The sequence below is a fragment of the Somniosus microcephalus genome, chromosome 1 (genome assembly GCF_052327205.1).
Source record: "Somniosus microcephalus isolate GS21.2 chromosome 1, FLI_Smic_1.0, whole genome shotgun sequence".
Taxonomy (NCBI): Eukaryota; Metazoa; Chordata; class Chondrichthyes; order Squaliformes; family Somniosidae; genus Somniosus; species Somniosus microcephalus.
Genome location: NC_140987.1, coordinates 215,363,823 through 215,379,442, shown reverse-complemented (window position 1 = coordinate 215,379,442; position 15,620 = coordinate 215,363,823). Strand labels below are relative to the sequence as shown.

Sequence of the window (15,620 nt, the reverse complement as noted above, 5' to 3'; positions counted from 1 at the left end):
CTCACAAATGTGGGGAAAAAGGAATTTTTATTTCTCAGTATTGACCTGGTTGAGAATTTTCAATAATATACATCAGATAACTTCTACAAACCTTGTTCTACATATAACTTTAACCCAATTCACCTTTGTCTGACACTAGCATCCCTACTTTATCAGCCAGTGTGTTTTTTCCCTCGATGTTTTTCTATACTCCTTTCCTCAAGGTCTTCACTCTTGTTCCGCAGGCAGTGGGAACCCTCTGGTACCTTGCTTAAGTGGCTATTCTTCGTATGTAAGCCTTTTTTTGATTACCGTGTGAAGCGCCTTGGGGCATCTTTCTGCTGCAACGTATATGCAAACTGTTGCTATCGTAGCAGACAGTGAGTGTTGGCAGCTTTTTACACCATGGAGGGTTTCACAACAGTTTTGTTTTCACCAGATGGCCACACATGTGAATTTTCCAGCCAAGTTCACTAGATAGCATCAGCAATGGGAACCCTAGCTGGTTTCCCCTCCCTATCTCAAGGATGTTGAAACCAGTTGTAACAAGCTAAATGTTTTCCCGGTCTGTGCTAGCTAGGCATCGACCCTGGGACCTTCTGGTCTGTTTGGCTTAATGCTATACTGAGTGGTGTTTTCAGCCCATAAGCCATTGAGGGAACTCCTGTGTGGGATTTCTTTGGCCACCATGTTCATGTTATGTTCATATATAGAAAAATAGAAAATTGGCCTTCAGATATACAAAAGGGGATTCAGGCATATCATAATCATTCATCCTTTAATATAAATATAATATTTAAATGAAATGCATGATTTTAGACACTTTAATTCATCAACAGAGCAAATCTTTCCTGTGGGAGATACTATTAAACTGAAAGGACGTCGATTTTTTTTCTGCTGCAGCCATATTTCATAAATTACATTACTGTATATCATAATGGTCGCAAAATAAGTGGGTGACCATGGTGTACGAAAAATATTCTGTGATTGCCTCAGGCGCAAGTGCCAAAGTTTGGGGCTGATTTTGTCATATTTCATCCCCATATCCTATTTACACCATAAAGATATTGCAAGCTATTATCAGCATTTCAAAAATCACGATGATTCATTTGTTGTTTCAATTAATACTTGATTCCACAAGTTAGAGCAACGCCTACTAGAACCAGCAAATGGAACTGAACATATCGGAAGTAGCCCCACTTACCATGATAGTAAATTAACGTCATTCAGTACTTCCAGGCTTGGTCCTGAAATTCCACAGAGGTTCCACTGGTCTTTCACCATAAATCCGGCAGGACTCCCAGGGAAATGATGGAACGGGTGTGTCTGGTGGAGTTACAATGAGTGACCAGTGGAAGCCCTGTGGAATTTCAGCCCCATTGTGTAAAACCAAGTTGTAGCCACATGCCATTATTTGCATCATGCGCTACTTGATTCTCCAAGAAACCAGTTATAACTGATTAAAATAAATAAATTCTAAATCATTCATTTATTCATTGCTCAAACAAAATACTTGTCATATGGAACTAAACCCAGTGGAATTGGTGAAAAATGAATAGCATTACAGTCCTGCGAAAGATTTATGTAATTCAGAGCCTTGGTGGGGGTGGGTTATTGGGTCTTGCAAGCTCATGCAACCTAATATCTCTGAATATTCTTTTAGTATTTTATATAAACATATTTAAATATTATTGATATCATTATAAGAGTTTAGTGCGTTTTTGAAAACCTAAAGTAATTTTGATTTTGTTACTGTATCAAATGAACTAGTGAATAATGTGAAAGGTTCATCTGTCACAAATCATGGTTAAGATAAGCTGTTTTATTTTTAAAGTCTAGTGTTTCACAAACAAGTGCTACTTACAATCTGGTTACATTTGTAACAAGCCTTACCTCTAACATCTGCAGAAAATCTAGCTGAATGGCGTGATACAAAGAGCTTGAGTTCCTGGTCTAGGTTGCAGGCTATCAAGTCTGTATCCCAGGAGCGGATACCTGGAAAGAAAAGCAGCAATGGGATTATTTCTGGCATAAACCAGAATCTATAGTAAAAAGCGTTTGCATTGCCCAGTCTCTATAATGCAGGTTATGTTTTTGAAATGGTGGTAACCAGCTGGTAACCCTCAGGTCTCAGACTTAAAGGAATTAGCTTGTTGCATAGGGTCTGAAGAAAACTATATTTCCCAGAATTCCTCATGAATGCCCAAGAAACGTAAACAAATCATAATGTCATAATATACTGCTCAAAAGTAATAGTACTTCATTTTTGTTTAATGGACACTGTCCAGTACTGAACCATACAGGCCAGGAAAGTCCCAGGTTTAATCTTCAGTATGCAGTGAGTTCACTGATCTCAGACAGGACCTTAGTCAGAGTGCTACTGCTGGTGTCAGTGCTTCTGGTCATGGGAGAGAAAAATCATACAGGGTTTCTACTCCTGACCCCTAGCCAATTACCCATGCTAATTAGTGCATGTGTGTAGACACCAGGTCAAGAAAGGATTGAGCTTGGGTCAAATGCCCCACAAGACCAAACAGCCTGGTGACACTGCCTGTCTCGCCTTACACATGGAGAATGTGCACTTGGCTGAGATACTGGTGGGCACCTAACCCCATTGATCCATACTTCAACATAAATCAGTGCCTTCAGGGGAAAGCAGAATAAAAGGAGTAAAAATACTTGGTGCATATAATTTCAGTGAAAAGATTATGTCCAGTTTAACATCAAATCTCATGTAATATTGATTAAATATGACGTCACATAAATTCATGATCATTCTTAGAACATCTGGGTGAGGAACTGAGCTTTGGGGGAGGGGCATGTAGAATCCGCCTACATTGTTGGCACATACACATGTGGGCTTAGTGACCAGGTACAGGTACCGCTTGTTACACCACTGACACCTCAGCAAATAGTATATTTAAAACTAGATTTAGTTTGATTCCAGATTTAGTTTAATTCCAGATGTTACATTTCCTACCTATTTGCAATGTATGCCCTTGATCAATAATACTATATAGTTCTCAGCCCCGTAACCTAAGGGAATGGTAGAGAAGTGTTGAGACTCCCGCTGTTTTTACAGTAATTCAATTGGAACAAAAATATGCTACTGTCCTTGACTGGGAGTGCAAAGATAGCTTCCAAGCATCATAGCAAGCCAATACTCTATCACTTCTGCCCTCGTGCACCAAAGTAAAGAATTCTATAGTGAGTAACAAAGCAGCCTATGTTCAATAATGCTTCATAATTCGCATTACATCTATTCTTGCATTCAAATAACTGAAGCTTCTTAATGCTTAGTAGATACCTGCCATTAACCAATCTCATTCAAATCTTGATAAAATTCCTGAAAATATTCATTTAGATCCTCAATCTGTCCATTTTTTTTCTTTGTGTGATTGCTCTTTAAGGAAATAAGGGAGAATGTTCCCACTTGGGCAGCAATAGAAAAGGAATAGTGCATACAATAGTGCCTCTGGCCCTATGAGGTGAACAAATCACGGTTTGTTTTGTGCTAATCAAAATTTTGACTGGTTCTTGGAGCCAAACATTAGATTGCTGAATTGGTCCTAAACCAATAAAATCCAAACCATGGAGTTAATCTACTCTTGTACTTATTTGCAACACAAGTGGGTTGGACCAGATTTCTGATTGCTTCCCTTGGCGGACAAGACACACCCAACACTTTGTCTAGAATGTGTAATTTGATCCTGCCTGCTATAGAGTACGCTGCAATGTGTAATTTGATCCATGATCCAGTCTCGTCAGGCAACCTACAGAAAGTTGTGCTGTAGTTAGCTTTGTGAAGATCCTCTGTTATCTAGTGTTCTGCAATTGTAATTATAGCTGTCCTTGGGTGGTAAAATAAAAGACTTTATACTCTAATTAATAGGTTTTTTTCTGAAAGTGATAAAAATTATTTAATTCAGAATGAAGGGACCAAGGTCAAGGCTACAACTTTAAGGCAGAAATGCTCATTAAAATGGGAAATGGAAAACAAGAAGTGCAAATACTCAATGGCCTCCAGATCTCAGGTGGTGCTACTACAGCAGGAAGCTAGTAATGATTTGCCAGTAAATAAACCAATGGGTGCAAGCGTGTAGGGTGCCTGTGTGTGGGGTCCATGTGTGTGGACACCCATACACGCACCCGCACACCACACACACGCATGGGCACACACACATGCCCGCACCTATTGGTTTATTGACTGGCAAATCCTTACTAGCTTCCTGCTATAGTAGCACCACCTGAGATCTGGAGGCCATTGAGTATTTGCACTTCGTTTTCTATTTCCCATTTTAATGAGCCTTAAAGTTGTAGCCTTGACCTTGGTCCCTTCATTCTGAATTAAAGAATTTTTATCACATCCAGAAAGAAAAAAAAGACATAACTCCAAAGTAACTAACCCACTAATTAGAGAATAAAGTATTTTATTTTACCAGCCAAGAACAACTATAATTACAATTGCAGAACACTAGATAACAGCAGGCAGCAAGGGCAGCAGCTTCAGGCTCCACACATTTCAGGCTCCATGCAAGACAACAAGCTGCAAGCGGCTCCAGGCTTCAGGCTCGGCAGGCTCCACCTCCGGTTTCCTCATGCGCGTCTGACCGAGTGCGCATGCGCAGTACCAGAATGGTCTTCAGGCCCTCCAAAAGGGGCGCATGCACAGAAGGATGGATAGACCTTGCAAATAATCACTATTTATTTAAAAGTTGCCTGTGCCAAACTCAGATACATTTGTTTCTTCTTGCAAGCCATAAAAGCAACAAAAGGACAATGTGACTGATTAGTTTAATGTCCAGGCATGAATCCAATTCCTAGCTCTAATCACTGCAGTGAAAAGGGTGGGTCACCTCAAAGGCAATACTTTAGGACCAATGCTAGTATTTGTTAGGTTATTGCTGTCAATTTCTGTTTGACAGCCCAGATCAGCTGGCTTGCAATACTTCCCCAAAGTACCTGCTTGATTCTCAGCATGCGCATCTCCCTATCTAACAGCTACATCTGGCTCTCATCACTTCCCCCATCGTTACTGCATTTCATTATTGCATTTTTAATCCCATATGCTTGAGTAGCAAATGAGTATCCATATGTCACAAGAGCTATTTATATACCTGTTGAAATGCATTGTTCATTGAAAATGTAGAATATACTGGAAAACATCAAGAAGAATTTTTTAATCATTCTCGGGATGTGGGCACCACTGGCAAGGCTGGCATTTATTGCTCATCCCTAGATTTGATAGAATTGAGCGGCTTGCTAGGCCACTTCAGAAACAGTAAAGCACGTTGGTTTGGGACCGGTTAAGGACAGCAGCTTTCCTTCCTTAAAGGACACTAGTGAACCAGTTGGATTTTTATGACAATCTGACAGCTTCATGTTCACGTTTATTGATACCAGTTTATTTTTTTAATGAATTCAAATTCTCAAACTGCCATGGTGGGATCATTAGTCCAGACCTCGGGATTATTAGTCTAGAAACATAACCACTACACTACTGTACCCGATCTGATTAACAATGATGCTGCCAGATTACAAAAGGATGCACAAGAAAGCTTTGAGTTAATTTATTTTTGTATGCAATATTGCAATTAATAGAAATGTAATTTATCTCTTATATTCCTCAATAAAATTTCCTAAATATATATTCTATTGCAGCATAATGTTTATTTAGGAAGTGCTGCATATGTTCTTTTGGTCATCTTCAATTGAGCACACTTTAAATAATGACTGCAGGATTGGGAGGAGTCAGTGATGCTGACATTGTGGAAATGGAGGACAAGAAGGGGGAAGGAATGCATACTGTACACTGAAAAAATCTGTTCCATTGATTAAAAATCTATTTTTATAATGCATTTATTATGAAAATATTAGGGAAATAGGTTAAGCAAATGTTTACAATGCATGGATATCATAACACGTTTCCTATTCCAAAGGGAAAGCACTATAATTAAACAAAAGCTTATTTAAAATTGTAACAAAAATTCATACACCTAAGTTTAAAAAAAAATCAGCCCTACTGATTACATTTTTCTTTTGTGAATTGCTCTTTGTATAGCAACATCTTCAGCTTGAACTTGCTTTGTCTGAAGATTGAGGGGCATCATGTCTCATTGTCACTCATTTTATTCATAAATGCATGCATACACAGTTAATACTGTGAAGTATATGCTTCCCTTGTTCTCTGGTTTCAAGAATACTGCTGGTGACACCATATTCTTGACAGCCACAAATATTCTTTGTCAAGCCACAAGCTGGAGCTTTCTACTCAATTGGTGACAGAGGGGAACAGGAGAAATTAAAACGAATCCAACCTTTGAGCAGGCATGTCCCCTGTTGACTGAGCATGGAGTAGCAACCAGTGACTGGAGAAATCTGCTGCTCTAGTTGCCCCACCCATCTGAATGAACAAGGAGACATGATGGAGTCCAGAAGCCTAAGGAAATTTAAATAGGGAAGCGGGCCAAGGACAGGTGGGGCGGGGGGAAATGTAAACACAGCAGTAATTATTATTAATAGATTTATTAAAAATGTAATTATGCCTCCTATGTTCAATTCAACGGTGGGGGATGGATGTGTTCTTGGAAATATAATTCACTGTCTATTCGCCCATAAATTTACACTCACAGTGCTTATGGTTAAAATAAAGCTGCAATAATCCATAAACTAATTTATATAGCTTTTCATCTATATTGAATCACAATCCTGCTTGCAATACAGGCTTTTTTTTTTAACTGGGATTGCTGTAATTTTTCAATATAAAATGTCAATCTTTTTGCACTCACAATATTTGCAGATTACACTATTATTAACCGTGTCACACTAATTAATCCCAATTGCAGAGGTAGGATCTTGGTTTGAAATATCAATGTTTGTATCACTTGTGACCACCGTATTATGCTTGGCAACAGTTCAATTTTCCAGAACAATCTAATTTATGTGGAATGTTTCCTGTGTCAGTCTCTAAAACAGCAGCACCTCCATTCCTCTTAAAAGGAACAGAAAAATTCTGGAGCTCATACAAGCAGCACCCCCAACCCCCTCCCCTCCTTTACACCCTTGACCTTTACGTCTGCTGCAAATCAATGTCATGCACGTTAAATCAAACGTTTTCAATTCTTACGGTGCGGGCATTCATTTCTAAGGTGTGAGGAGCTTTACGAACATCTTGTGGACTGCTCAAAGTTGCAGGACTACAATTCCCAGCAGGCGCCTGCATGTTGAGCCGGGCCCTGTGGCCCTCCCTTTGTCTGAATGTTCCTTCGCAGCTTCCGGAGAGACCGCAGTGCGGAGAGCGCGCCACGCCCACTAGCCGGTACCGGCTCAATGCATGAGAAGCGGCAACTCCGGGGATTGCAAAACCGCATCTCTTACCAGCATTCTTTTCTTTTCTTAAAATTTTATTCAACACTTCGCCCATCATTAAAAACTCCCCATTTTTTGTGCAATCTCTATTAGGCACAGGAAGCTGCGTTTGAATGAGAATTCTGCTACCTATTTCATACAGTATCAATCAATGTGAGACTCAATGGCTTTTACAGATTGGGGGGGGGGGGGGGGAAGAGGAGGACAACGCCTTTACAGTTACTAAATTCATACAGCGCCTCGATGTCCCACTCAAAAGAAAAGCATCGATGCGAAACATCAAATAAAACACATTTTAAAGAAACCCATGTGAACATCTGCAATAAGTTTGTAGCAATTTATAAACAATAAAAAGGTGTCTGCTGTTCATCGTACAAGCCGGTTGGGTACATTTTTATACATGCTGGTGAACTGTGCCGATTCATACCATTTTTAGTCGTACTTTTTTGTTGTTTAGGTGCTTTGGCAAAAGATCTACATGCAATGAAGAAATAAAAAGCAAATGCAAGTAGATTTAATTTGCTATTCGATCAATTTTGTCTCTACGTTTGGGACAACACTTTAGTTTTATCTATTAAATAAATATTGTGCACGGATAAGAATTTTGACTGCTTCAAATAAATACGCTTAACAAAAGAAAACCAAGCCAACGATCCAGATTTCCGGAATTGCCTTTAATGGTAACTTCGAGCCGCAGCGCCAACAGATGATTTAATGTGGGGTAGACAGGGTGGGGTGTGAGATCTTTCAGCTAGAAAATATATATTTTTTATCCATAATAAAAATTAAGGAGCGAAGGAAACTGCACCCCTTAAATGCATCGGTGCTGTGCATCTTATTGGTTTCTTCAAGGTTATCTCTAAGTCGCAAATACAGTACAGGCTCAAATTCCCAAAGCAAGACCAGCTAGCCTCCAAATCATTGAGATGTGATTTTTTTATGTTGCAATATTACATTTCGTTGCTACTAAACATTTCACCCCTGCGTTTATCCCTAATGCTCCGCGTTATAATATCAGTTAACGCTGCTGGCAAGCCCCTTACCTCGCTCTATATCTGAAATGGCACATCTCAGATGGTCTTCTGTAACAATTTCCCCAATAACCACTAGTAAATAGAACTTATTGTCGAGGAATCGGTGAGTCAGGCTTGTGTTTGATGGCGATGGGCTTAATTTGCTACACGAAGCTTCTGGGTCCACGTCTATGGTCGCCATCCTCAGCCTCTCTGTCCGTACTGGGCACTAGACAGGGAGGGAGTGAGCCTGGGAGGCGAGGCTGGCCGGCTTTTATAGTGCAGACGCTCGCCTGGTCCTGGGGAGGAGAGACAACGAAACTGCCTACTTCACATCGCCAGCTGATGTCATCGGCAGCGAATCAGACCCTCGGTAAGCAGAGGCTAAACGTCCTCGAGTTTGCAGCAATCATTACATTACAGTGCAGGCAAGATTCCGCCAAGTTTTTTTTGTTTTGGTTTCCTAACAGCACAGCACTGTACCGCATTTTCCTTTTGACAGAATGAAATCTACTCGAGGTCAGAATATATCCAGCATTTACGACTCCGATTTCCAATTGTTTGTGCGGGAATGGCTGGGATAATGTTGAAATGAGTCATGATATTGGGGATGCTTCACTTATTTGGGCAAGACCGCTAAAACTAATAATTATATTGGACCATTAACTATTGACTATCACTCAGTGGACACAGTGATTACATTAGTCAGCTAGCATGAATGTCAACATGTCAATGACACGCAGAGTACTTACAATCGACATCTGTGCCTTCGTCTTCCATTGGGATATCCGGCGTACAACACGTGGCGTGGGCAAAGATCACCAGGCAGAAGGCTTCATATTCAGGAATCTTTCCCGGCAATACTGGGGACTTGGGTTGGTAAGTGCTGCACGGCATGGTGGGATTGAACACCTATCTGAGCCTCTGCATGGATGTCCTGCCTACATGTCCATTGTGTGGTCAGGACAAAGCCAAAGGGTCAATACCCTGAGTTTCACTCAAAGACTGCCCCATGTATGCAGCATGCAAGCATTGTGGAATTTGGCTGCTGATTTGCCTTCCAGATTTGCTTTTCTGATAGTTTTCATGGTGAATCTTTTGCATTTCAAGTCTCCTTTGGCACAGATTTCTAGCCACAGTATTGTTGCTGCCATCAGTTGACAACCTCAGCTCTAACAGCGCCAGATTTCATTGGCCTGCCAATGGCTGTCATGAATTTGGAGGAGGAAGAAGAGTTCACGCAAAGGGAAGAAAGGCAGGTGTCAGGCATGACCTCAGAGTGTGTTTTCCGAAACAGTTTTTGTGGCGACCAGCCAGTAGAAGGAAGTGCATCCATCTACACAAACGAGAACATGTCTGTATCCCAAAGACGGGGGAAGTGGTCCAATAAAGTCAATAAAGAATTTTCCCATTGGCTCATCAGCTTTCACAGGAACCAACGGTGGTGGCTTAATTAGTGATGACTTATTGGTTAAATAGCATGGCTCACAATTTGCCACGTATATTTTACAGGCCTTAAGCATGCCTGGCCACCAATATAAGGGGGTCAATTTACAGAATGTTGTTCTGGCACCACAATGTGCTTGACCTTGTGAGCTTCTTTTACAAGCTGTTCTCGTTTGTGTCTCGGGGGTACTTCTCGGTTTCCCTTGGGCAACTTAACTAGCACAATACCCGTAGGGGTTTCCGAGTAAAAGTACTTTGGTGGATATCCTGGTGGATTCTCTTTTGTTGGGTCTAATAGCTGAATCAGTTCCTCATCCTGATTAGCTGCCCATTCTGCCCTCGTGATTACACTAATATTGGCAGGCCCCTCTCGAGGGGGTGTCATGCAGACCAAACGTTTCGCTTGTTCGTCTGCAAGACTGTTTCCTTTTGAGTGTACTGTCCCAGTGGTATGCCCGTTTACATGAATCACCTGACAATTCTGTTTCTCCATTCTCGAACGGAGAATGTCTTCCCATAATGACTTATGTTTTATGGGTTTACCCTTATGATTGGTAAAATTTGTTCCCAGAAAACTAGATCTTGGTTATATCCTCTTTTACAATAGTCACTATCCATACAGATTAGTGTGGGTTTAATAGGGTCTGCCTTTTCTAAAGCATACCGTAATGCTGCGGCTTCAGCATATTGCACTGTCTTATGGCCAAGGGGCACGGACAGTAATTCTTCTGGATAAAAAGAATAGGAATCTCGAAAAGCCCCTACTACTATCCCCATCCCAGCTGAGGATTGTTGGGATGTCCCTTTTTTAATCGTCATCAAAGATCCATCACAGTAAATGACTTGATGGTATTCTGTAAGGGGTCTCGTAGGTATTTGTTTGATTCCCTCCTCCGTATAATCATCCTCCATGATGGGGAGATGCTCTAAGTCCATTTCCAGGGAGAGGAATTTAAAAATGAGTGTAGGATCATTCAAGAACGATGCCCATTTATCATATCAGATCTGGGTGGCTCTTTTTTCATCAGAGGTCATCCTCAATACTGATCTTAAATCGGGAATCTCAGTATAGATGGTAATGGGGTATTTCCCTTGAAGCGTTCATGCCTTGATGAGGCATTGGATTACCTTAGTCATGACCCTTTCTTTTTTAATGTACCTCCTTTCGACATTGGAAAAGTTATAAGAATGGCACTGAATGGGCACTATTCTCTTTTCATTGTAGAAAACTGCAACTGGCTCTTTAGGTGATGACCTGAGATGAATTTTGAGGGGAACTTGTAAGTCCCTCTGTTCCAGGTCTATGGCTTTTTGTACCTCTCGGCATAATTGTTGCAATTTTGAGTAATCGTCTGGTGAAAATATGAATGGTCCTTTTGCTGCTTCGCCCACTCTAGCGTACAGGGGTGCTGAGAGCTCGACAAAGTTTGGCGTAAAGGATCGAGCAAAATTCAGGAGTCCTAAACTTGCTTGCAGATTTTTCAGAGTTTTAGGATATTGACTGGTGGCTAATTTTTCTTTATAGGATTGAATTAATCCTCTAGCGTTTCCAGTTATTCGCAGGCCCAGAAAATCTACCTCTTCCCTAACTAGTTGACTCTTTTTATGTTGATGAAGTACCCAGCAGTTGTAAGTCTGGATAAAACACTATCAATGGCTTTCAAGTGCTCTTGGAGATTGTCATGTAACATATATATCGTCCACATAAGAATTGACGTTAGGTAGGTCTTTTAAAAGATCAATGATGTGGGCTGAAAAGAGAACGGGACTGTTTTGAAATCCCTGGGGCAATCTGGTCCAGCAATACTGATAACCATCGGGTCCAGTCATTGCTGTTTTTGGCCAATCAGCTTTTTCGATTGGATGTGACCAGAAGCCGTTTGCTAGATCAATACAAGATTTATATTTTTCCCTCGTGATTCCAGAGAGAAGGGCTGTGGAATTTTGCTGTTGTGCAGTATGTGGGGCCGTTACCTTATTTAAGGCTGTATAATCGACCACTAATCTCCACCTCCCATCTAGTTTAGCAACACCAAACAATGGTGAATTAGTTCTAGATGCCATTTTGATTAAGACACCTTGTTCTGTTAGTTCTTTGAGCATTGTTAGGAGATCTATTTTTCCTTTGTGGTCTTGAATAGGCCACTGTTTTTTAGGTTTGTGCCAGCCAGCATCAAGTGGGTGGGGTTTGATGTCTATCTTTCCACATTGATTTGGATAGCGTTGTAGATAAGGATAGTATCTATTAATGAGTAGCTCGAGGAGGTCTTTGCCTCCCCCCTCTAGGCAAGTTCGATCAAGCTGTATCAGAACATGTTTTTCCCTGTCATCCTGGTCTGTGGTTGCTTCTACAGGCCTGGTTGAGAGTTTAAGGTAATGTTTCATGTCTGGTTGTCCTATAATGAGGGAACAGGCCAATTGTGGTACCAGTCCTACATCTAGGGTCACCGTGATTCCATATATAGTAATAGGTATTTTGTAAAAATTAATTATTTTGGTTTTGTCTTGTGTGAATCCCCTTAGTGGCCTTTTACAAATTGGGCTCTCCAAATCTGTCCACTTAGTTTTTATAATTGCAGGATCTATTACAGTGTAATCAGCTCCCGTATCAAACAGAGCCTTCACTTATGTGTTTGTGGGCAAGGTTGCCAGGGTATAGGGGAATTCAAGAGGCCCTGGCTGGGTGGCAGGCCTCCAATCCTGGGATTGTTCATCCTCAGGAGCCTGAGTTTCATTTGCTGCTTTGTCTTAATTATTTTAACTGATTTTTGTTCCTCCCTCTTGGGGTTATCATGTTTTCCAGATCCCTTAGGGGGTTTGTCGGACCGTTTATTATCTTGACGATCCTCCTGTTGGGGTGGACGTTAGTTCTGCCGGGAATCTTTTTGATCCCCATTTCGGTTTTCCCGGTATCCTCCCATGGCTCTCTGAAGGTAAGCATGCAGGTGCAGCAGGCGGTTAAGAAGGCAAATGGTATGTTGGCCTTCGTAGCGAGAGGGTTTGAGTACAGGAACAAGGATGTCTTGCTGTAGTTGTACAGGGCCTTGGTGAGACCGCACCTTCAGTATTGTGTGCAGTTTTGGTCGCCTTATCTGAGGAAGGACGTTCTTGCCATGGAAGGAGTGCAGCGAAGATTCACCAGGCTGATACCTGGGATGGCAGGAATGACGTATGAGGAGAGATTGGGTCGATTGGGCTTATACTCACTGGAGTTTAGAAGATTGAGAGGGGATCTCATCGAAACCTATAAAATTCTGTCAGGCCTGGACAGACTAGATGCAGGAAGGATGTTTCCGATGGCCGGGGAGTCCAGAACCAGGGGTCATAGTCTAAGGATAAGGGGTAAGCCATTTAGGACTGAGATGAGGCAGAATTTCTTCACCCAGAGAGTGGTGAACTTGTGGAATTCTCTGCCACAGAGGGTAGTGGAGGCCAGTTCATTAAATATATTCAAGAAGGAGTTGGATATATTTCTTGAGGCTAAAGGGATCAATGGATATGGGGAGAAGGCAGGGACAGGGTACTGAATTTGGATGATCAGCCATGATCTCATTGAATGGCGGAGCAGGCTCGAGGGGCCGAATGGCCTACTCCTGCTCCTATCTTCTATGTTTCTATGTTTCTATGATAGTTTTGGCCCGTGTAAAAGCTGTCCCCATAGGGAGTCCACTGTCCTTCGCTTTCCTTTCGAGGTCTAGCCCTTCGTCTATCCCATCTTTCTGGGGACAAATCGTTCTCGTATTGTGGGCGAGTTGGGGGTGTAAACCTTCTGGAATACCCTCTTGGGGGTCCCGAGCCACGGGTTTGTGTCTGGGCAGGGTGGGCTTGAGACTTGGGTCCATACAGTCCTTGTTTCTGAGTACCAAAGGTACCTTCTCTAGTTTTTTTATCCCTAGTTTCTGATCTCATTATAGGTTTAGTTTGGGGTAAACCTAAGAGGTCATGATTTAATTGGATAATGCGATTGACATTATCCCATCTTTGTTGGTTATCTCGATAATCATTTAGAGCACCCTCACAGGCAAGTTTGAGGGCTGTATTTTGATATTGATTGGCCAGGCAACCATGGACAATGTCCCAGTTATCCTCTGTAAGTACTTTGCCTAATCTGTAGGCAGCTACCAGCCCTTTAGTTGTGGCTGTATTAGTGAGTATTTCCTTGATTGAACCCATTACATGCCCTCCCTGAGTTGCCGTGAGAACATAGGCGTATATTTGAACCCAGTTGTTACACTGGTTTAATGGGGGAATTAAGTCTGAATTTAGTATCATTTGCAGTAGTTGCCTCAAGTGTTGGGCATTCCAATCTTGGCAACAGGTTTCCAATTTATCAAGGTTAGTTAGAATCCAGCAGGTTTTTTCCTGGCTGGTGTTTCCCGCTCTACCACACATTGTGTAGATAGAGCTCAGGTTTACTTGACCTAGGGGCGCAATGTGTGGTTGCTGGGGTTGGCTTACTGGACCAGTGATCATTGCGCCTCCAGCATTTAGATAAGATTGAGCTAGTGCCTGTCGGCATTGATTATAATGGATTCTAAGCTGTCTGTAGTTTTCTCAAAGATTCTGGTCATTTATTTCATCATGAGCTTGCCACCTTAACCGGAATCCATGGCCCCCAGGAGCATAGGGTGCTCTGGGTCCTACTATTCAGCCATGGTTGCCACCACCTTGTTGGGCACCGTTCATTAGGCATCCCAATTGTGCAGGTGTGCACCTTATCATTAAGGAATTTAGTGGATTTGGAGTATGTATTTGTTTGATTACTCCACTGAATATTCTGCATCCCCTGGTTCTGGGGATCAACATTAATCGCACCATGATTTCTATCAGCTCCATCGGCATCAAAGCCTTCTATTTCAAAAATTATCACTTGGATTTGTGGAGGTACAGGGATAGGATTCTTTCCCCTAATAAAGCAATCGTTTGAATTTCCTAATAAAAAGACTTGGCCAATTCCGAAAGGGTTTGCCATTTCATCAGGACCTAACCTCGGTTAGGATTTAATATGAACTTTATAAGAAATTTCTAGACCTCAATGGTATATTGAGGGAGTTCTGATTTAAGTTCTACAAGGCCTGATCAGGGACTTGTCGTCACTAGAGACTTAAATCTGGGTCTTAGTACCACTGTCAGTAAAACACTCCTTCTATACTTAACAATCAACAAGATGGATATAGATATAAATATAAGTATAGGTTCAGTATCAACTCGTTAACACACATGTTGGGTGCGAACTGAAGGGATAATTACTAGTCCTAGCCCCTTTAGGGCTACCCTGGATCAGGCGTATTCCCCAGACGTTCACTTTCAACTAAAGTTAGAGGTAGCCGAATTCTAAAGATGCTTAATTGGGTCTAAATGTCCAGACTATCTCTCCCTAAAGGAAAGGAACAGCCCGAAGATGTTACCATCCTCCAGATAGCACTTTTAATAAGTTTAGCTAGACTGTAACATTCCGGATATTATATGGGTCTGGAAAACTCCCCCAGAATTCTGCAACTCCTCACCAAGGAGCGTACAGAGATTGAGTTCGCGAGTTTGTTACAGAAGTACTATGTGAGACAATTCTAAAAATATATAGATTTATTAAAGAACTGACATGTAATTACAGTAGGTGTATTAGATTGTATTGTATTAATTAACAGGGTATTGGTTGTATTAATTAGCAGGGTTTTGTATTAATTTACAAGGTATTGGGTTGTATTAACTAGCAAGGTATTGGGTTGTATTAATTAACAGGGTATTGGGTTGTATTAATTAGCAGGGTGTTGGATTGTAATAATTAACAGGGTGTTGGTTGTATTAATTAACAGG

General features: G+C 41.4%; 1 protein-coding gene across 1 annotated transcript in view; it reads right to left on the bottom strand.

Annotated features, from left to right (window-relative positions):
- map1b (microtubule-associated protein 1B) overlaps positions 1-8,612 on the bottom strand; it is a 127,448-nt gene extending 118,836 nt beyond the window's left edge. The window contains exons 1-2 of the mRNA XM_085989950.1: positions 8,391-8,612; positions 1,873-1,974 (exon numbers count right to left, since the gene is read on the bottom strand). Coding sequence (XP_085846076.1) covers positions 1,873-1,974; positions 8,391-8,562 — 274 coding nt within the window. The 5' untranslated portion in view covers positions 8,563-8,612. The remainder of the gene's footprint in view (positions 1-1,872; positions 1,975-8,390) is intronic.
- Between the last annotated feature and the right edge of the window lie 7,008 nt (positions 8,613-15,620).